The sequence below is a fragment of the Mya arenaria genome, chromosome 5, assembly GCF_026914265.1.
Source record: "Mya arenaria isolate MELC-2E11 chromosome 5, ASM2691426v1".
NCBI lineage: Eukaryota > Metazoa > Mollusca > Bivalvia > Myida > Myidae > Mya > Mya arenaria.
This window is the reverse complement of record NC_069126.1, coordinates 19,364,178-19,383,380: the sequence shown is the minus strand read 5'-3', so window position 1 is coordinate 19,383,380 and position 19,203 is coordinate 19,364,178. Positions and strand designations below refer to the sequence as shown.

The following is a 19,203-nucleotide window of genomic DNA, read 5'->3' as shown; positions in this document are numbered from 1 at the left end:
AATCAGACGATACGCACAGACAGGAACTGTCTAAAAAGAAAACTTTATCAAAAACATTAAAAGGGGACACTGGGTGACCATCATCGTCATCATCAGTATCGTCTCATAGTGACATATATTTTATATGTTGGTTGGCCAGAGGTGGCATCCAGGCTTGTCTGGTTCACAATATCTTGTAGCACCCTGTTCCCAAGCACGCTGGTTGCGGGATAGAAACTGTTCCGGGCGATGTAATTGCGGGCTTGATTTGGCTGAAGAGTTGTTTGTGTCCTCTGGCAGACTAAGCATTGGTGACTTGTGACTCAAGAGTAATATCGAAAATGTTAGCATGGAAGACCCCGTGCTGTTTCGTCGATTTTGGTGGGTGTCCCATTGAAGGTCGATAAACATGTCGTTGACGCTTCCTGTTCGAGCGCAGTCATGTTTCACGAATATTTCAGCGCGACGTTGGGCCATTACTAGCAGGTTTAAGCTTTACCTAGTGACCTAATTTTCGATCATATGTGACCTAGCTTTAAATAAGTCCAAGATTTTATCACGGAAATCTTTCTGATTCAGTTAAATGATTATTTGACCATGTACAATGCCTCTAGTATGTTCCAAAGATTTTTCTAAGATTTGACCTAGTGACCTAGTTTTAAAGCCCATGTGACCCACTTTTTTAAGTGGTCCATATTTCATCAAGAGCTACATCATGATCAGTTTTGAACATAACCTGACCAATCATTATCATGATATGGTTCCGGACAATATTTTTCTAAGATTTGGCCTAGTGACCTAATTTTCGATCATATGATATGTGACCCAGTTTTAATTACGACCAAGAATTTATCAAGGAAAACATTCTGATTATGTCAGTGATTTTTTTTAAATTTTCAAAACCACCTGTGGCTTTACATTTAGGAAAATAAACGCATTCATTCCCAAAATTGGAAATTCAATGAACATTAAAATGGTCATTTAAAATAACCAGTAACAAAGAAACCCATTAAAACTGTTTCAACTCTCTTTAATGACAGTTACTATCATCAAAACATGTAAAACATGATTTTTGTGCCAAATGATCCCTATCAATGTTGGGAAATTCTTCATTAATAATTACAAAAGATATAATTTATATAATACTTAAATGAACAACATTGGTATTTTCATCATAATATGCACTGACTCTATTAACACTTTACATTGTTTAAGCCCTGTTTTAACTCTTTGAAATAAACAATTTCTTAATTCCTCTTAGATTGGATACAAAATCTGCTGTCTAATAAAAATGATGACTTTCACACTCATAGAGAGAATGGAATTAATATATCAATATTTTTATTTTTTCCAATTTCCATATAGTCTTGTTTGCAATTGATCAAAAAACAAATGAATGAATTTTGTAAAATTTCATCAACATGTTTCCTTCGACATTAATCAAAAAGTAAATACAACATCAATATAATAAATAAATACTTTGTCATTTCACCCAGTTGTCTGCTTTCAGTTTCATTTCTCAGTTATGTCATTTTCCGATATTGGTAATGAAGGTCAATGTCATGTATATAAACATGTAGGTGAGGCATGACAAAGAACAGCATTGTCTATTAGTTATTTTAATCCCCTCCTGCACCGAATAATTTACTGTCACTTTTGGATTATTAATCCTTTTGTTGACAATGACACATGTTTCTAACACAATGTTTTTTAACTCTTAATTTGTTACATGCTCTCTGATTGGACAAAAAAAAATAATATTTCAACCAATGAAAATCCACCTTTCACCATGACGCGGATGTTACATCATTGTATGTCTTTGTGAATAGACGCTTGCATGTAGGGGAAATAACTGTTTTGTTTACATTTCCATCGTCTTTTATTCTTATTTTCTTTTTAGTTTTATAACTCCAGATTTGGATTTTTTATTCAGAAATAGGGAAAAAATGATACTTTATGACATGAATACCGGCTATAAATATTGCCGAAAAAAACCCTGACAATTCATTATTGTATTTTTTATTCATTTCTGAGGGGAATTGGTTACCTTTTTTGGGGAAAATATGACTTTTTTTGGGGAAAATTGGACGATTTTCGGCGAGGGGAAACAGCCGTTATTCGGCGGTCAATTTCACGAAAAAAAATCACTGTTAAGTTTCATGAATATTTGACCATGTGTAATGCCTCTAGTATGTTTCATTTTTTTTTTAAAGATTTGACCTGGTCACCTAGATTTCGACCCCATGTGACCCACTTTCACAAGTGGTCGAGATTTTATCAAGGGGAACATTCTGACCAAGTTTGACCAAGATATGGTACCGGACGGACGGACGGAATGGCGGACAGACGGATAACGCCAAAACAATACCCCCTCCCGAAATCTTCGATTCGGCGGGGGATAATAAACAAGGAGTACCAGTAACCTGGTTATTCTTTAAAATAAAGATATTTTCTAAAAAAAAACGTAAGATAATAGTAAAAAATCGAAAATTTGCTGAGGTGTCACGACTTATTTCGGACTGATTCCACATCTGCGATGAAAAAAAACAATTGACGAATGTTGACGGAAAGAATCCGCTATGCATCACCATCGTCTTATTTTAAACAAGTCAGTACCAAACAACAACATATGTAATGCTTCTCATTGGATACACAGAAAACATCATTTACCATTCTATATGTTTCGCTAATCAGACTCTTGTTTAAAATTATTTACATCATTCTGTTTAAATTTAATAATCAACTATTTATTCAGCTTTTAGGTATTTAACCTACATTTGTTCAATCAACCATTTAAAACAACGAAATACCCTGACGTAAATTTTCTCAAAAACACTTATCGAGACATTCTTTATATTCTTTTTTTTCCATTAACGGAATATAACATAATCAGTTTTTTTTATGTTACTCAGTATTGTTCTTTCGTGCTATTAGTATCTTATATATTAGTATTTTTCCATAAACGGAATATTGACATAAACAGTTTATCTTAAGATCATAACCTGATACACATATTATAAAATAAATGTTAATCAGTATAACATTATAAGATACATCTTAATGTTACTCATTATTGTTCTTTTGTGCTATTAGTATCAGACAATTACCTTCTCTTTGTTTCGCCTTATTCGGGAGTCTCGCGCTCTTTGTGACCCCACTAGGAGTAGATACTGCATCTTCTAATTGACGCTTCCGCTGCGACACAACGCCTTCTAGCTCGCTCTTTCCTGTTTTAGTTGCATATTTTAATTGACGCTTCCCCTGCAACACAACGCCTTCTAGCTCGCTCTTTTCTGTTTTAGTTGCATCTTCTAACCGAAGCTTCCATGCTTCGAGGACAACCTGAAAATCCGACACTTTTTCTTTTAGTCGACGAAACCCGGATTCAAGCACTGCTTTTTCATGAGACACGGCTTCAACTATTTCATAATTTCTAGCTTCAATGGCAGTTTTACCTTGTAACACAACGCCTTCTAAATCTTTCTTCCCTGTTTCCGTGGACTCCGCTAGCTGACGTTTGCCAGCTTCTATGCCAGCTTCTATGGCAGTTTTACCCTGCAATACATCGCCTTCTAAATCTTTCTTCCCTGTTTCCGTGGACTCCGCTAACTGACGATTGCCAGCTTCTATTGTGGCTCTAGCTTCTTCTAGTAGTTCCTTTACGTCCTCGGTAGATAATGGACGGGCACCCTTTTCAAGCTGTAAACGTTCAGATTAGTTTTCTTCAAAGTGAACTTACGCATTTGAAGGATACATGTTAGCCGGCAGTTGTACATAAATTTGAGAATAACATTACAGCGTGATTCCAAATTTAAAACTATTGACAATACATCAATAAATGCTTCCTTAACAAGCTGTATTATAATTATAGTATGTTAAGTAATAGCATTATAACTATATTTAAAGAATAATATATTTGAATATATCATATATATGTTTTTTTCTGATAGAAAAACAATAAAATAAATAGTAAAACCATTGTTTAACTATTTCAAAGACCATGCTAAGCTTTGTGTGCCAAATAAACACAAATATGAACCTGTTTTAGTTCAAAGCAAGCTTGCTGGGCATCCTTGTCACTAGCCAGAAATGTAGAGTCTGTCAGAAGCGCGTTCAGAGTGGCGAAGTAATCAGCTAGGTCTGTGTCTGTCACCTTGTGATCCGGGGAATGGCGAATATTGCGGCCAATCACACGAGCCTAAAATTGAAACACATGTAAATAATAGTAATTATAATAAGAACTTAATACGAAATATTCAGTATACTTGTGTAAAACTATTACCTGTTGACATTAACTAAAAGGGATCACAGCCCAAATTCATACATACAGTATGTAGTTTGTGTTTGATAAAGCGCTTTTTGACGTGTATAAAAGGTCCCCCAAAAACTCAGAGTTAATTTTTCGATTATTTCAATTATTCGCTTGTTTAACCAACATCTATATCAAACTAAAACACCACAAAATAATACCAACACTTGTACTAGTGCATCTCATATAATGCAAATTGCAGCCAAATGCCAGATTTCATCAAACCAAATTTCGTATTTTAATTCACTTGCAGAAACATGCGTGTATATATTACCTCAGTTAAGGCGTTGGGTTGGTTGCCAATAGCGAACGAAATACGCCGTTGGAATTCTGTACAGTTGTTCATAACGCTAATGATATCATTGAAGTCTGTCTCGTCGTACGACGTCACGTCGTGATAGCCGTCAGGTGGCATAAAGCATTTAGCTATTTGCCAATGATTCGTACACCATTGGTTGGCTTTGGTATTCTTCCAGGATGGTCCACTATATCTGTGGAGAGCGCATATTTCATCCCGAAAGTCATCGCATATCTTTGAGGGGCAAGGTCGGTGTATCTTTAATGGAGTGTTGTGGTACTTGCAGTTTCGCGGATGTGAGCAGAGTCCTTTTGTTGGACACTGCAAGAGATGTTCTGTCAGACAAAGGCTGCATGTTGTTCCAGCAGCGAGGTGCCTGGCCAGGAGGATTGAGGAGTGAATCTTTTGCTGAACACGATGGGAGTCCCCTTCAACAAGGCCTCGTAAGCCAGCCTTGGTTATCCTGAGGGCGAGGGATCCTTTGAACCAGTTCTGGCTATCTTTTTCCTTTATGATGTCTTTGTACGAAGCCATTTGTGTTCTGAGCTGTGCGCTTACAGGCTAGTGAACTCAATCTGACTCCACACTGTCTGAAAGGAATCATTGCAGGAATCACGGGAATTACCTAAAGTATAGAAGGAACAGTACAAAAATAATGTGTGTTTCGTTGAAGCAATATAATTGAAATATGTTTATGAAGTAATTCTACAAGACAATTATAGACACAAAATGTTTGCATCTATTCTGTAAACAAGCTATTGCAATAATAATAATTATTCAATCGTGAAAATGCCAACTTGCCCTAAAAATTCAACTGGATGCCTCTACCTCGGATATTGAGGTGACGCACCTGGCGCACGCCCTCCTCTAGATTAGTCCTCGTTTATGGGAGAAAAAGGTAACAAAATACTATAGCTAGAGCTGTAACAAAGACTATTCCGCCGCTTTTCATTGTAACGATTGAAAATATTTGGCGAAACATGCATGGATCACTGTAAAATTAGATTTCAATGCAATATATAATGTATTTGCTGAAGGGGCAATTAAGGGGCGAAAATTATAAAATATGCAAGATAGAGTTATCTTACTTAACATTAAGAAGGTTGAGTGGTTGGGAGCCTGTGTATAAGGTTAAATGCCATTCATGATGTGATCGCTTAGGTATTGACTTAAAAGTGGTAACATGCAAAACCTTAACCAGAATTTCTATGTTGAATAAAAAAGAGGCATTATTTGAATTTAATGCAAACTAGAGTTATCTTACTTGGTTAATTAAGTACAATGTAGGTTGGATGCTTGAGTACCATTGTATAAAGTCTCAATGAAATACATAAAGAAGTTTCTGATATATTAACCTATGTATGCTTACATGAAAAACCTTAAACAGAATTTCTAAGTCAAATATTAAAGGCCAATTATTTGCATTAAATTCAAATAAGTGTTATCTAACTTCATTAATTTAGTAGGATAGATAGTTGGGAATACATATCCAAAATTTCTATGCAATAACTAATAAATGTATTTACTGAGATAGTGACTTAAAGGTTGTTACATGCAAAACCTCAACCAATGTTTGACGCCGACGCCGACGCTTGGGTAAGTAGTATAGCTCTCCTTATTCTTCGAATAGTCGAGTTTAAAACAACGCACCATTTCCGACATTGTTAAAATATTCTTGAAGGAGTTACCTCAAACCCCATACAAATAGTTCACGCCATACAGTTTCGGTTCTGAGGTAGGAGCGTATGTCAAAAAGTTGCGTTCCTGAGTAACGCCTACTCCAACGTCAATTGCTGGATCTGCCCCTGTAAATGGGCCAAAAAGGCCATGGGATCCATAAAATACTCGAAGCATTTAAATTTAAAACATGTTGACTTCCTTACTGTACATGGTTAATGCTCACAATCCTTTTAAAACAGCCATAAAGCTGCACTGTCACAGTTTTACAACTCTTTTTTGTCTTGGAATTTGTTTGCGTAAATATCTGCAATCCAGTGATAAAATACTGTTGACAAAAGATCAGATCGCAGATTTTCATACCTCCGTTCGAAAATTAATGTTTTATGGCTTAAAGCTTTACTAATAGTTTAAGAAAATGCATATTTTTTAACTTAAATATAAAAATCTGCGATCTATTTTTTGTCAGCAGTCTTATATGACAGGTTTACATGCATGAAAGGTTGTCAAAACGTTCAATCTGTGGGAATGCAGCTTTAATATATTGTGAACAGTTTCCAAAAATAAGTTAAAATACAATCATTTCATTGCTTACAATATATATATAATGAATGATAAATAAAATGTTTCGTTATTCTTATTTACTTTGATTTCCCGACACTATCATAAAGTATCACTACGGTAGTGTAACGCCGCATAACAGCATCGCCGCATAAACGTGTTTTTTTTCGTTTATGCGGTGATTTTCAACGCATAAAAAGGATTTTTTATATGGCAACAAGGCACACTTTCGCCGCATAAAAAGCAATTAAAACACATACTAGTACAATAGTGGTTGATAAAGTTTCATCAAGATCGGTCTTAGTTTTTTGTGTCCACTTAACCAAGCTTTGAACTAGACTTTTAGAGACGTAAATTCTGACAAAGATTTAGTAAGATCGGTTTAAATGTGAACCAAACCAATTGATCCTTTTGCGAAAGCGTTTGAAATGACGTTTAACCCGACTAAATGCTGAAATAAAGCAAAACACCGTCATTTGGGACAATCAGAAAACTGAATCGTCGTATGACGTAACATATATTCTCGCCTTATTGTCAGATTGACGGGCATGTACCCTTGACAATGCGCACTTTAAAATATGCCTTACATTAAACGCTTCTATGCCAAAATGCTTCAACCGTTCAAACGTCTTATTATTAGCTTTTAATTTCGATGAATTATTAGATACGAAATAAAACTGATGTTTTTTTGTGTAAAATAGCATCAGAATATTCAGCCAAATGGTTATGTTTCATAAGTGTCATTTCCTTTTCATTCACCAACAATTTTTATGGATCCATTTCAAATTGGTATTTATTGCATTGATTAATCTAAAATATGAAAATTCTTATATATTGCTAGAAAGCATTGTGTTGAAATAAGTTACGGTATTTTTTAATTTACTTTCTGCATCTACTCACAGTCTTTCATATGTTTGGATAAAGAGTTGTCCATATAGATGCGGCAAAGAAAATGTGCACTGTGAATTGTTGAAAGTTAGTATGTCCGTATAAATGTGGATAAAATGGCATGGGATAGAATATCCAATATTTTATACTTAAAAGTATTATTAATGTCAATCATCAACGGCGTAATTTTTGTGAGCTTGTTTCGCTGGAGTTCAACATTGTTTCCTGCCAAATACAACAGTACCGATAGACCCTGACAGCTGAATGCTTCAGTTTTGACAGAAAATCAGAAACGACCACTGCCTCAATAATGCCTTTTCGTAGAACCTCAAAGTTTCTTTTACTTTTAGTAAGGGTAAACTTGCAACCACCCAGTATGTTGGGCGTTCAAGATCAGCACGGATCAAACAGATATGGGATTGGCGAATACTTTTCAAAATTAGTTTCCTCAAACACTTCGACGAACCTCTTTCCGTAATAATGTTTTGACAGTGCTACATCAGGCGGCGGTTGTAGGAAAAGGTTTCTCGAAGTGTTTTTAGAAACTTAACTTTCAATCCAACTCTAGTTATATACCGAAAGCAGGGATGTGTTAGCGGCGTAGAGTGTGCCATTTCTGATTGAATATGATGAATAAATGCAAAAGTTATCTTTGTTAGAAGACTTCATTTAAAGCAAAATATTGCCTTCCGGCGTTGCATTTATTACGTAATTTATAACGTGGTATACACACAGCGTTGATACCAGAGAATTACCTCATTAAGTGTGGGTGAAAGTGGTTGTTCTGAATTCGGTCCATAGACTTTACTACAATCTTGAATAGTAACTTCATCAATACTTAATAGTCATGCAATTTTGTGTAAACACAAAATTAGGAAAAAACAATAGTCAGCAAAGTTTAGTGTTTAAAACTTTATAGCAGTTACCGATTTCAACAAGTTCTTCAAGTATTGCCGCACTAACACACATTAATATCTTGTCATATACTTGTTTTTGCATACAACCTGGCGCGTATAAATTACTTAACATATCTTCTTTCACCACGGCCTTGTCGCCTTCAAAGTATTTCAGATATGTAAGTATCACCAATAAACTCCTGGAGCGGGGCCAACATTGATCTGATTGAGATTGAACGATCTCAGTAGAGTTTTACTTTTCAATAGTAAATACACAATACCTTATTAACCTACAACGTTTTGCAACTCCGCTGACAAACAATTTAGGAAAATTTAGGAAAAAAACTTATTAGCAAGGTTTAGGGTTTAAACTTTATAGAAGCAGCCGGTCATATGTTTTAAAATAACTTCTTTATGTGTTGTCGCACAGTAAACAAAAGAATCATTGACGTAATGTTATGCATATAACCTTGCTTATCGTTTCCACAATGTATTAAAAAAGAGTTATATTAGTGTTAATAAAATTATTTATTCCTGGAGGTCGGCCAACCATGATCATATTAAAGAATTTCATATTAAGAAGAGTTCTTCTATTTAACAATAACAACACAGAATACATAGAACACAATAATTAGTGTTAACAAAGAAACATATCTATGTGATTTTCACAACAATTATTTGCTGGTTCTGAAACACCACGTTGAATAATGTTTGCATCAATGCTAAACATTTGACTCCCGGCTACATGAATTTTATTGAAACCATGAACCTTGTTTAAGATTGCTCTTGAAAATACCAGTATTTAAATGAGTTTTCTATGCAATGCAATGAAAGCCAGTCATTGAAAGTTGACAAACATTTTTAAGATTTGTAAAATAATATACTTTAAACATACCACAAACCCAAGCCTTGAGCGTTGAAGTTGTCTAAATAATATATAAATATAACATATACAAGTGTTGACATACGGGCTTAAGAATCTGACCACTAGACAGTATTACATGTTATCCTTCGTAGCAGTTGAAACAAACCTATAAATGTTCGTTACTGAATTTTAATTTATTGAACCCGAGCATGAAGACAGCTGAAAGTTGTTATAATAAAAATCACTCTCGAGTCAGGTTCCTGGACTTGCAAACAAATCGGTGGCCTTTTTCCTGTAAAAGATTCCCTCGTGGGGATCGAACCTCAAACCTCACGGGTAAAAGGCAGACACTTGTTTTCACTAGATCATACTCATCCTACTTAAAATAAGATTGTCTACATCTCATATTGTTGTCTTCAAACAACCAGCACATCTTACGATCTACATTTAAATGTATATGTAACATGTTGCTATTGATATTTTCATACATGCGACCATTGATTTGTGGCTGCCTAAAGTAGTAACAAAAGATGTCGGAGAACGGCTTTGAATTACCTTTACGCTAATGTTAGCTAAATCTAAGCACAGATGCAATTGGATGTAAAAGTTATCTTAAGTGAAGACAATGTTATCTTTAGGTCCACGTAAACATAGTATTTAGTATATTTGTTATGTCTTGTAAAATATTTTCAGTCATACACGTCCATGACCGACGCATGTGTTATAAATTTTGGTAAATTTTAGGTATCTTCAATATCAAAACATAATCGATATTTTTTTTAAATGACTGAAAATCAAGTTGCATTATTATTTAATGACAGTGTAAAGCAAATTAAAAGTCAATTGTTAACACTAACATTTACTTAACTATCCCATTTCCTTCGCTTGAATTGGACGATTTCCTATTCGGATTGAAAAATAATAATTGTGAGCTTAACTTCAACATTTGTATTTTACTAAATAGCGAATATATAGGGTTACAAAAGTCGATCTTAATGTCTTCCTGTTTGAATAAGATTATTCAATGTGAGCTTCACCTGCGCAATTGAATTCCTAAAACAAACCACCCGAAAGTTGTTTTAGTGTAATCTAGTTCGGTTTCTTCATGCATTGATATAAAGATATAATTTTGTTAATTGATGGTTTGTCATTCACAGTGTATAGTACATGTGCCACCACGTTCTAATCGCAGTTACTAGTATAATACGGTTATTTTGGGTGTAAATAGTAATGCATACGATTATAGAACTCTTATTCAGAACGTTGTTGTATATTTTTAAAGGTGATACATTTCATGATGCACTCCTATATTATAATGTAAACAAGTTCAGCTAAAAGAAGGGCCTCAAATAGTGTTTGAAATACAGCAGATCTTATGTATACCCTAAGAGTACAAGAGCAATTAAGCTTATTAACAACGTTGTCAGCCTTACCAAAGTTTTGAGCTCGCAGCATGTTTTGCATCTCATTCAGAGGTTCAATAATGATAACTCTACTGCCTCGTATCATCACTCTTGTGTACGAAAATGCATTTTCTGTAGAACGCCGAAATGAACTCCAACTTATGTAATAGTTAGATAACTTGACGTAACATTTTTTCAATAACGAATAGGCGGAGTGGTCGAATCACTATTATGATATCTATGGTCAGCGAACTGTCTTATTTTTCTTTTCATTGGCTGTAACTTTGTCAATGCAAACTCTAACACGGAGTAAGTAGGTTGACCTTTAAACACCAGCGAACGTCTGAATTCATAATGATTAAGCCCAGTATCTATAGAGTGTCTTTAAGCAATTGGATAGGCTGAAGATGTAGGTTGTATTCTTATTTGAGTTTGCACTTGTTTGATCCACTTACTCCATTTGTGACATTTGTGTAGTCACGTGATATCTTGGTTTGAAAGTCATGTCATTAAAAGAGTGTCGGTCGATTGTAAATTGTCAAGGCATTTTGAAAATGTTATAATAGCAAATAAAATGGAATTATGTTTGTACCAAAATAGAATAGCACTGAAACATTGAATTGAATGGTTCTCTAAAACACAGTAAATTGTTTATATTAAGATCATTAAATAACAAAGGTTTGCTTGCATAGTACATAATTTTAATTTGATAACTTCCTGAATTGGTCTGTTATTTGTAATGATCAACAATAATGTGCATTTTTAATAAAATTGCTGGATGGGAAGAAACGTAAATGGTGCTTACTTTTATCATACATATTTGACTGTGTACTAAATTTTTGTCAAAATGATTTAAAAGCTATATACACATCTATTTTAAATTCTGGTCCTTGACGTAAACTGCAACTGTCTCCAGCAAAAAGCACTCTTAACTGTCAACAAAGGTTTCTTTGCGCATGCGCAGAGGGAATAGCGAATTATGTACAATTGTCGACTTTATAAATTTACTTTTAAATTTCAGACAAAATATGCTCTATAAAAAAGTTTTGTATTCACCGTCATATCTGCTCTACCTGATATGAAGTTATAGTAAATTTGATTATTCATGGCTCGTAAAGGCGAAAATATTTTACGTTATGATACTTAACCGTGATTTGTTTTTTAAAGCTCAATGTATGCTTCCGCTTCAATGCAATCATACTGTATCGGTGTATCGGGTATCCTATATACTCTGTAAACAAGCACCTGTTAAAAGGGTTGAGTCTAAAACCTTATAGCTGAAGTGTATTTAAAATGATTTCATATAATTTTTGAATTGCAAACTTACGTTTGCTTACTTACAAAACACTGATCACAAAAAATATTGATCTTATAAAAATCACATTTCATTATGGCCTTTTAAGTTTGAGAGTCTTCGTCAAACAATGTGCTCCTGGAGTACGGCCAAAATGGTGTAATTGAAGATTGCTAACCATTAACCTGACGACTTGAAATGGTAAAAAAAAAGTTTTGTTTTCAAGTGTAAGACACACAAAGACACGCACACCCGCACACACGTACGTATGTACCCACGCACTCACGCACACACATATAAACACACATACGCACGCACACACACGCACGCACGCGCGCGCAAGCACAAACATACACACACAAACACTTAGAACAACGCGACAGGAAACTTTTACTTAAGACATCGAAACATGAAACATGCTCTAAAGACAACGATACACGACACACACACTCAGGACCAAAATATAAGATACTCCAAATTAGGACAACGAGACTTTATACTCACATTTAGGAGTTCGCAACTAGGCACACTGATGAAACTTAGATTTGATACAAGCACTAGGGTGAGCGATACATGATACACACAATTAGGACAACGCGACTTGGTACACTCACTCGCGACAACGAGTCTTGGTACACTCACTCACGACAACGAGACTTGGTAAACTCACTCACGACAACGCGACTTGGTACACTCACTCACGACAACGCGACTTGGTCCACTCACTCACGACCACGAGACTTGATACACTCACTCACGACCACGCGACTTGGTACACTCACTCACGACAACGAGACTTGGTACACTCACTCACGACAACGAGACTTGTTACACTCACTCACGACAACAAGACTTGGAAGACACATTTAGGACATCGCGAGTAGGTATGAGCACTTAATACAACAATACCAACTTACTTCACGGATTACTATTACATTTGACACACACCCTATGGGGAGCAAGACATGATACACGTAATTAGGTCAATGCGATATTGTACACCCACTCGCGACAACGAGACTTGGTAGACATGATAAGGACAATGAGCTTGATCGGACACTAAATACAGCGATGCATTGTACTCAAACTAGGGACGATGAGACATGAAACAAGCACATATAACACCTAGCAACTAGTGAAATCGGGTTTTACATGTAGACAAAACATGTTTCATATGATTGCATGAATGCATAAATGTTAAATAATCACTCCTTGGGGACTAATGGAACGAAAATAATTTAATATCGCTTTATCTAAATAAGTCTATGAATGGGCTGTTCCAGAAGTTTATGAAGAGGGCTGTTCTTTCGCAACTAAAGGTAATAGAGAGCAAACGTTGTAATTGGGATTAACCTCATAGAACGCAGTTTCAGGAGCAACATTTGATAAGGTTATCCGACAATCACACAGAACCTACCACACAAAAGCCGGGCTCTGACGTTATGGTAAAAAAAACAATTAGGATAGAACTATACAAGTGTACTCATTTCTGGAACTAAATAATTTACCACTTGACATCGGTGCAACTTATGCAGTGAAACAGTTTAAATGATAACAATCATATTAGATATCGTAGAATCTTCTTCCTACCAGCACACCTAAAGCTATAGGTATGACGTCACCATTGCGTCATATGTACTTCCGTTGTGTGGATATTCTCAATAAAAAAATAATGTTTTTATTACTGATAGACATGTTTTCACATGCTCAATACACTGTAAATCAAAAATATACTTATTCCTGAAACTTTTATACCTTGAGTATCTATTATTGCTTGATTTATCATTTAGAATAGAGATTTAAGCATAAACTGCTGCCCTATAGTTGAAAGGTCATTTTGGAAGAACAGTCATGGCGGAATGTGCAATTTTTAGAGTTTGTTTTTCAAGTGGAGAGATTTTTCTTAGGAATATCTTCACCCCCCCCCCCCTTTTTATTGGCTTAAAAGGTAATTTAAAGCTTGTACTTTAAGAATATATATGTTTATCATAGTCTGCATTCGCTCGAAATGCCTTTAAATGTTGTCTAAAAATAATCATTTCAAATTGAATTATAGAGGAAATGACAATGGTGGTGTGCAACCTATATACGAGCGTATTTCAATTTCTACCACGTAATGTAAAAGTTTACCCACAGTCCTTTTATACAGCCGATTTCAACCATGTTAAGTTAAATATTACACTTGGTACTCTTATACGGACAACAACTACCATAGTATCTATGTTACAATTCGTAATCTTATAGGGAAAACAACTACCATTATATCTAAAATGGTACTCTCTTTATACGGAGAACAACTACCATTGTATCTTAAATGCTCTTGGTACTACATGGTATCACTACATGGTTTACACTTGGTACTCTTATACCATTGTTTTAAAAATGTTAAACTTTGAACTACCATGATATCTTAAATGTTACTCTTTGTAATTTTATACGTAGAAAAACTACCATGGTATCTAAAATGTTACATTTTGCATTCTTATACGGTTAAAAACTAACATATTATCTAAAATGTTATACTTGGTACTACACGGTATCTAAAATGTTACACTTGGTACTCTTATACGGACAACAACTACCATGGTATCTAAATGTTATACTTGATACTACATGGTATCGAAAGTTTTACACTTGCTACTCTTATACGGACAACAACTACCATTGTATCTAAATTTTATACTTGATACTTCTTTAAATCGAAAATGTAACACTTGCCACTCTTATACGGACAACAACTACCGTGGTATATAAAATGTTACACTTGCTACAATATGGTATCTAAAATGTTACACTTGGTACTCTTATACGGCCAACTACTACCATGGTATCCAAAATGTTACACTTGGTACTATATGCTATCCAACATGTTACACTTGGTACTATATGCTATCCAACATGTTACACTTGGTACTATATGCTATCCAACATGTTACACTTGGTACTATATGCTATCCAACATGTTACACTTGGTACTATATGCTATCCAACATGTTACACTTGGTACTATATGCTATCCAACATGTTACACTTGGTACTATATGCTATCCAACATGTTACACTTGGTACTATATGCTATCCAACATGTTACACTTGGTACTATATGCTATCCAACATGTTACACTTGGTACTATATGCTATCCAACATGTTACACTTGGTACTATATGCTATCCAACATGTTACACTTGGAACTCTTATACGGACAGCAACTACCATGATATCGAAAATGTATAACTTGGTACTCTAATACGGACAGCAACTACCATGGTGTCTAAATTGTTACACTTGGAACTATGACAACCAGACAGGATACCTTAACTTGAGACGAAGAGGCTTAGTGCAGCCACTCAGTTCAAGGAGACAGGATGTCCACACTTGGGCCATCGATACTTGGTACACCTACTCAGTACGAGAAAAGAGGATGACTGCACATGGGATGACGTGACTTGGAATACCCACTAAGGACAGGCAGACAGTATGCCAGCACGTGGGACAACTCGACTTCGAACAGCAGCTCAGAACAACGAGACTGCACTTGGGAAAATGAGACTGTATACACCCTCTCAGTACAAAGAAACATGATGCCTGCACTTGGGACAACTATACTTTGAACACCAGCTCAGGACAACAACTCAGGATGACCGCACTTGGAACAATGCGACTTGATTCATCCACTCAGGACTACAAGATAGAAAGCCCGCACTTTGAACAACAAGACTTGGTACACACACTTAAGACGATGAGATAGAATGTTCGCACTTGTGACAACGCGACTTGGTACACCCTCTGAGGTGATCGAGACAGGATGCCTGCACGGGTGACAACGAGACGTGGTACACCAACTCAGTCCTTGGGAAAACGAGACTTTGAACACCTACTCAGTTAACGAGACAGGATATTCACACTTGGGACAACAGGACTTGGTACAACCTCTCAAAACAACGAGAATGGATGCCCGCACTTTGGACAACGAGACTTGGTGCACACACTCGGCACAAGGAGACAGTATACATGCATTTGTGACGTGGTACCCATACATGCATTTTATTTCCTTAAATCTGCACTCTCACAGATTGGCTGTTTTGACATGTTTGTCTTTAAATGAGCCAATTTTTGCGTGATGTCTCAAAAGCAAAAATACAAGACTGATGACAACATATCAGTTCGCAGTTTTTCGTTTTTACGTTCGAAACAGGATTTTCGCACTTGTGACAACGAGACTTAGTACATCCTATGAGGTGATTGAGACAGGATGCCTGCACGGGTGACAACGAGGCGTGGTACACCAACTCAGTCCTTGGGAAAACGAGACTTGGAACACCTACTCAGGACAACGAGACAGGATATTCACTCTTGGGACAACGGGAATTGGTACACCGACGTATAACCACGAGACAGGATTCCCGCACTTAGGACAACGTGTCTTGGTACAACCACAAGGAGTCATGAAGTCCGCACTTGGGACAACTAGACTAGGTACATCCACTCATGATAACGAGAATGGATGCTCGCACTTTGGACAACGAGATTTGATGCACACACTCGGCACAAGGAGACAGTATACATGCATTTGTGACGTGGTACACATACTTAGTTTAATGGGACAGACAACGGACCTTGATACACCCACTCCGGCTAACCCGATAGGGTTTCCGAGCTTGGCACATCAAGACTTGGTAGACTTAATAAGAACAACGAGACAGAATACACGCCATTAGGCAACAAAACTTGGAACACACCCTTAGGACTACGAGACATGATCAGACATTAAAGGCAACGATACAATGTACATAAACTAGAGACTCTAAAAAAATGGTTCAAATACATATAACAACAAGAAACATGTTAACTGCGTTAACCATGTTGACAAGAAATGTTTGAAATGATTGCATATACGCATCATAATTATTTCATAAATATTTGGAAACTGACTAACGATCCGAAGATAATAATTTGAGATCGCTAGTGGTTTTGATGGTTATTCTATACACATATAAATGAAGGAATGGTCCCAGAACTTCTTTACCGTTCACCAAAAGCATAGTATGTACAATTTTACCCTTAAAACTTTCAAACAGACTACCATCACCATGGTATGTCAAGTGTTACACCTGGTACTTTCATACAGATGATCACTTCCATGCTGTGTTAAGTGTAACACCTGGTACTTTCATACAGACGATCACTTCCATGCTATGTCAAGGGAAACACCTGGTACTTTCATACAGACGATCACTACCATGCTATGTCAAGGGAAACACCTGGTACTTTCATACAGACGATCACTACCATGCTATGTCAAGGGAAACACCTGGTACTTTCATACAGACGATCACTACCATGCTGTGTTAAGTGTAACACATGATACTTTCATACAGACGATCACTTCCATGCTGTGTTAAGTGTATCACCTGGTACTTTCATACAGACAACCACGTCCATGCTATGTATTATGTTACACCTGTTCGGCACTTTAATTTAGTCTACCACTTCCATGGTATGTAAATAGCTACATCAGGTACCTTTATGCAGACGACCTCTGCCGTGGTCCGTAAAATGTTACACCTGGTACAAACGACTACTAGGTATCACGGTATGCAAATGTTACTCTTGGTATTTCCATACACACGAACAATGATACCAATGATACGGTATGTAAAATGCTACCATCTGTACTTTCATACATACGTCAATTTTTATGGTATATAAAATGTAACTATTTATTCTTCCACAAGGACTACCTTTGCCATAGTATATACATTGATTCACCAGGTCCCTTTATACGCACACGCACTACCAGGCTATATAAAATGTTGCCCTTGACAATGTTATACAATTTTCCAGGTTTTGGTAGTCACTGATCAAACAAGACGGTGGACAACGGATGCTGACGTTTTACTTAATTCTATTTTTACGCAAATGTAGGCTAAATCAATATAAAGTTGGCAATGGACATACCAGATATATATTCCAGTGGTAGGATATGCTTCTTCTAGAAAAGTAAGATTCACGTACATAATGTTATAAGTATCATGTCCTTGACCCAGGTTTGTATCACAACTTTTAAAGTTAAAGATTAAATAGTTTCAAGGTTCGAACACGATCGAATGTTTTCAATATTTACTTTAAAACAATTCCCCTTAATTGTTCAGATATTTAGCTAAATAGAAGAAATATGTTAACACTTACATTTACTTGATCACCGTCTATCCCATTTTCTTTCCCAGAGATTTTATTGCATTTATTTTACAAATTTCCTCTTAGGGTTTAACATTAACACCATCTATCTAATTTCGGTAATAATATTGCAATTATTTTACTATCGTCCTCTTCGGGTTCTTACATTTTCCCTATCGGCATGTTTCACTTTGTTTTGAGTTTTCTTTGTTGAAATTTCGATTTTCCTCGTAGGCGTATTTATCAGGTTTCAAAGTAGACGACATGAATTCCTTTATGTTTCAATCAGATATGTCTGCTTGTTATCATGCTGAGCCTTTTTTTCTTAAAGCTGTACTTTCACAGATTGGTTGTTTTGACATTTTTTGTCTTGGAATGAGCCAATTTTTGCGTGATGTATCAAAAGCAAAAATACATGACTGATGACAACATATCAGTTCGCAGATTTTCGTATTTACGTTCGAAAATATATATTACCTTTTATGGCTTTAAGCCATACCAACGCTTTAAGAAAAAGACATTTTTAGCAGTTTCCTAAACTAATGAAATATGTTATATTGAAGGTAATCTAATATGACTAAATTCAAGGCAGTGATACCAAAATCAGCTGATACTGAGACGAGAACTAAAAATGTCAAAACTGTAAAATCTCTTAGAGTGCAGTTTTAAATAACCCACACTAGTGACGAACAGATTCCTTGATACTCTGATGTAGAAAATACTCTCTACATTTGTTAATATTGCCATTCGAAACAACTGTTAATAAATGTACAATACCCCTAATTCCGTATGATAAAAAAATGGTTTATATGGTAATATATAAAATACTAGTCCTACGTTAGCAACAAATTTGAG

At 35.8% G+C, this 19,203-nt stretch overlaps 1 protein-coding gene across 6 annotated transcripts; it reads right to left on the bottom strand.

Annotated features, from left to right (window-relative positions):
- Nucleotides 1-1,013: 1,013 nt before the first annotated feature.
- On the bottom strand, nt 1,014-18,549 carry LOC128233496 (uncharacterized). Of its 6 annotated transcripts, none has more exons than XM_052947192.1 (6): nt 18,361-18,549; nt 18,130-18,163; nt 6,275-6,391; nt 4,563-5,176; nt 4,019-4,177; nt 1,014-3,678 (listed from the first exon to the last, which is right to left on the bottom strand). In XM_052947192.1, exons 4-6 carry the CDS (start codon nt 5,118-5,120, stop codon nt 3,043-3,045), a joined length of 1,353 nt encoding a protein of 450 aa, XP_052803152.1. In that variant the 5' UTR covers nt 5,121-5,176; nt 6,275-6,391; nt 18,130-18,163; nt 18,361-18,549; the 3' UTR covers nt 1,014-3,042. The 6 variants fall into 6 exon arrangements, with proteins under 6 accessions (XP_052803152.1, XP_052803150.1, XP_052803151.1 ...); XM_052947195.1 differs by lacking the exon at nt 18,130-18,163 and having other exon boundaries at nt 3,132-3,321; nt 3,435-3,678; XM_052947190.1 differs by lacking the exon at nt 18,130-18,163.
- Nucleotides 18,550-19,203: the final 654 nt, after the last annotated feature.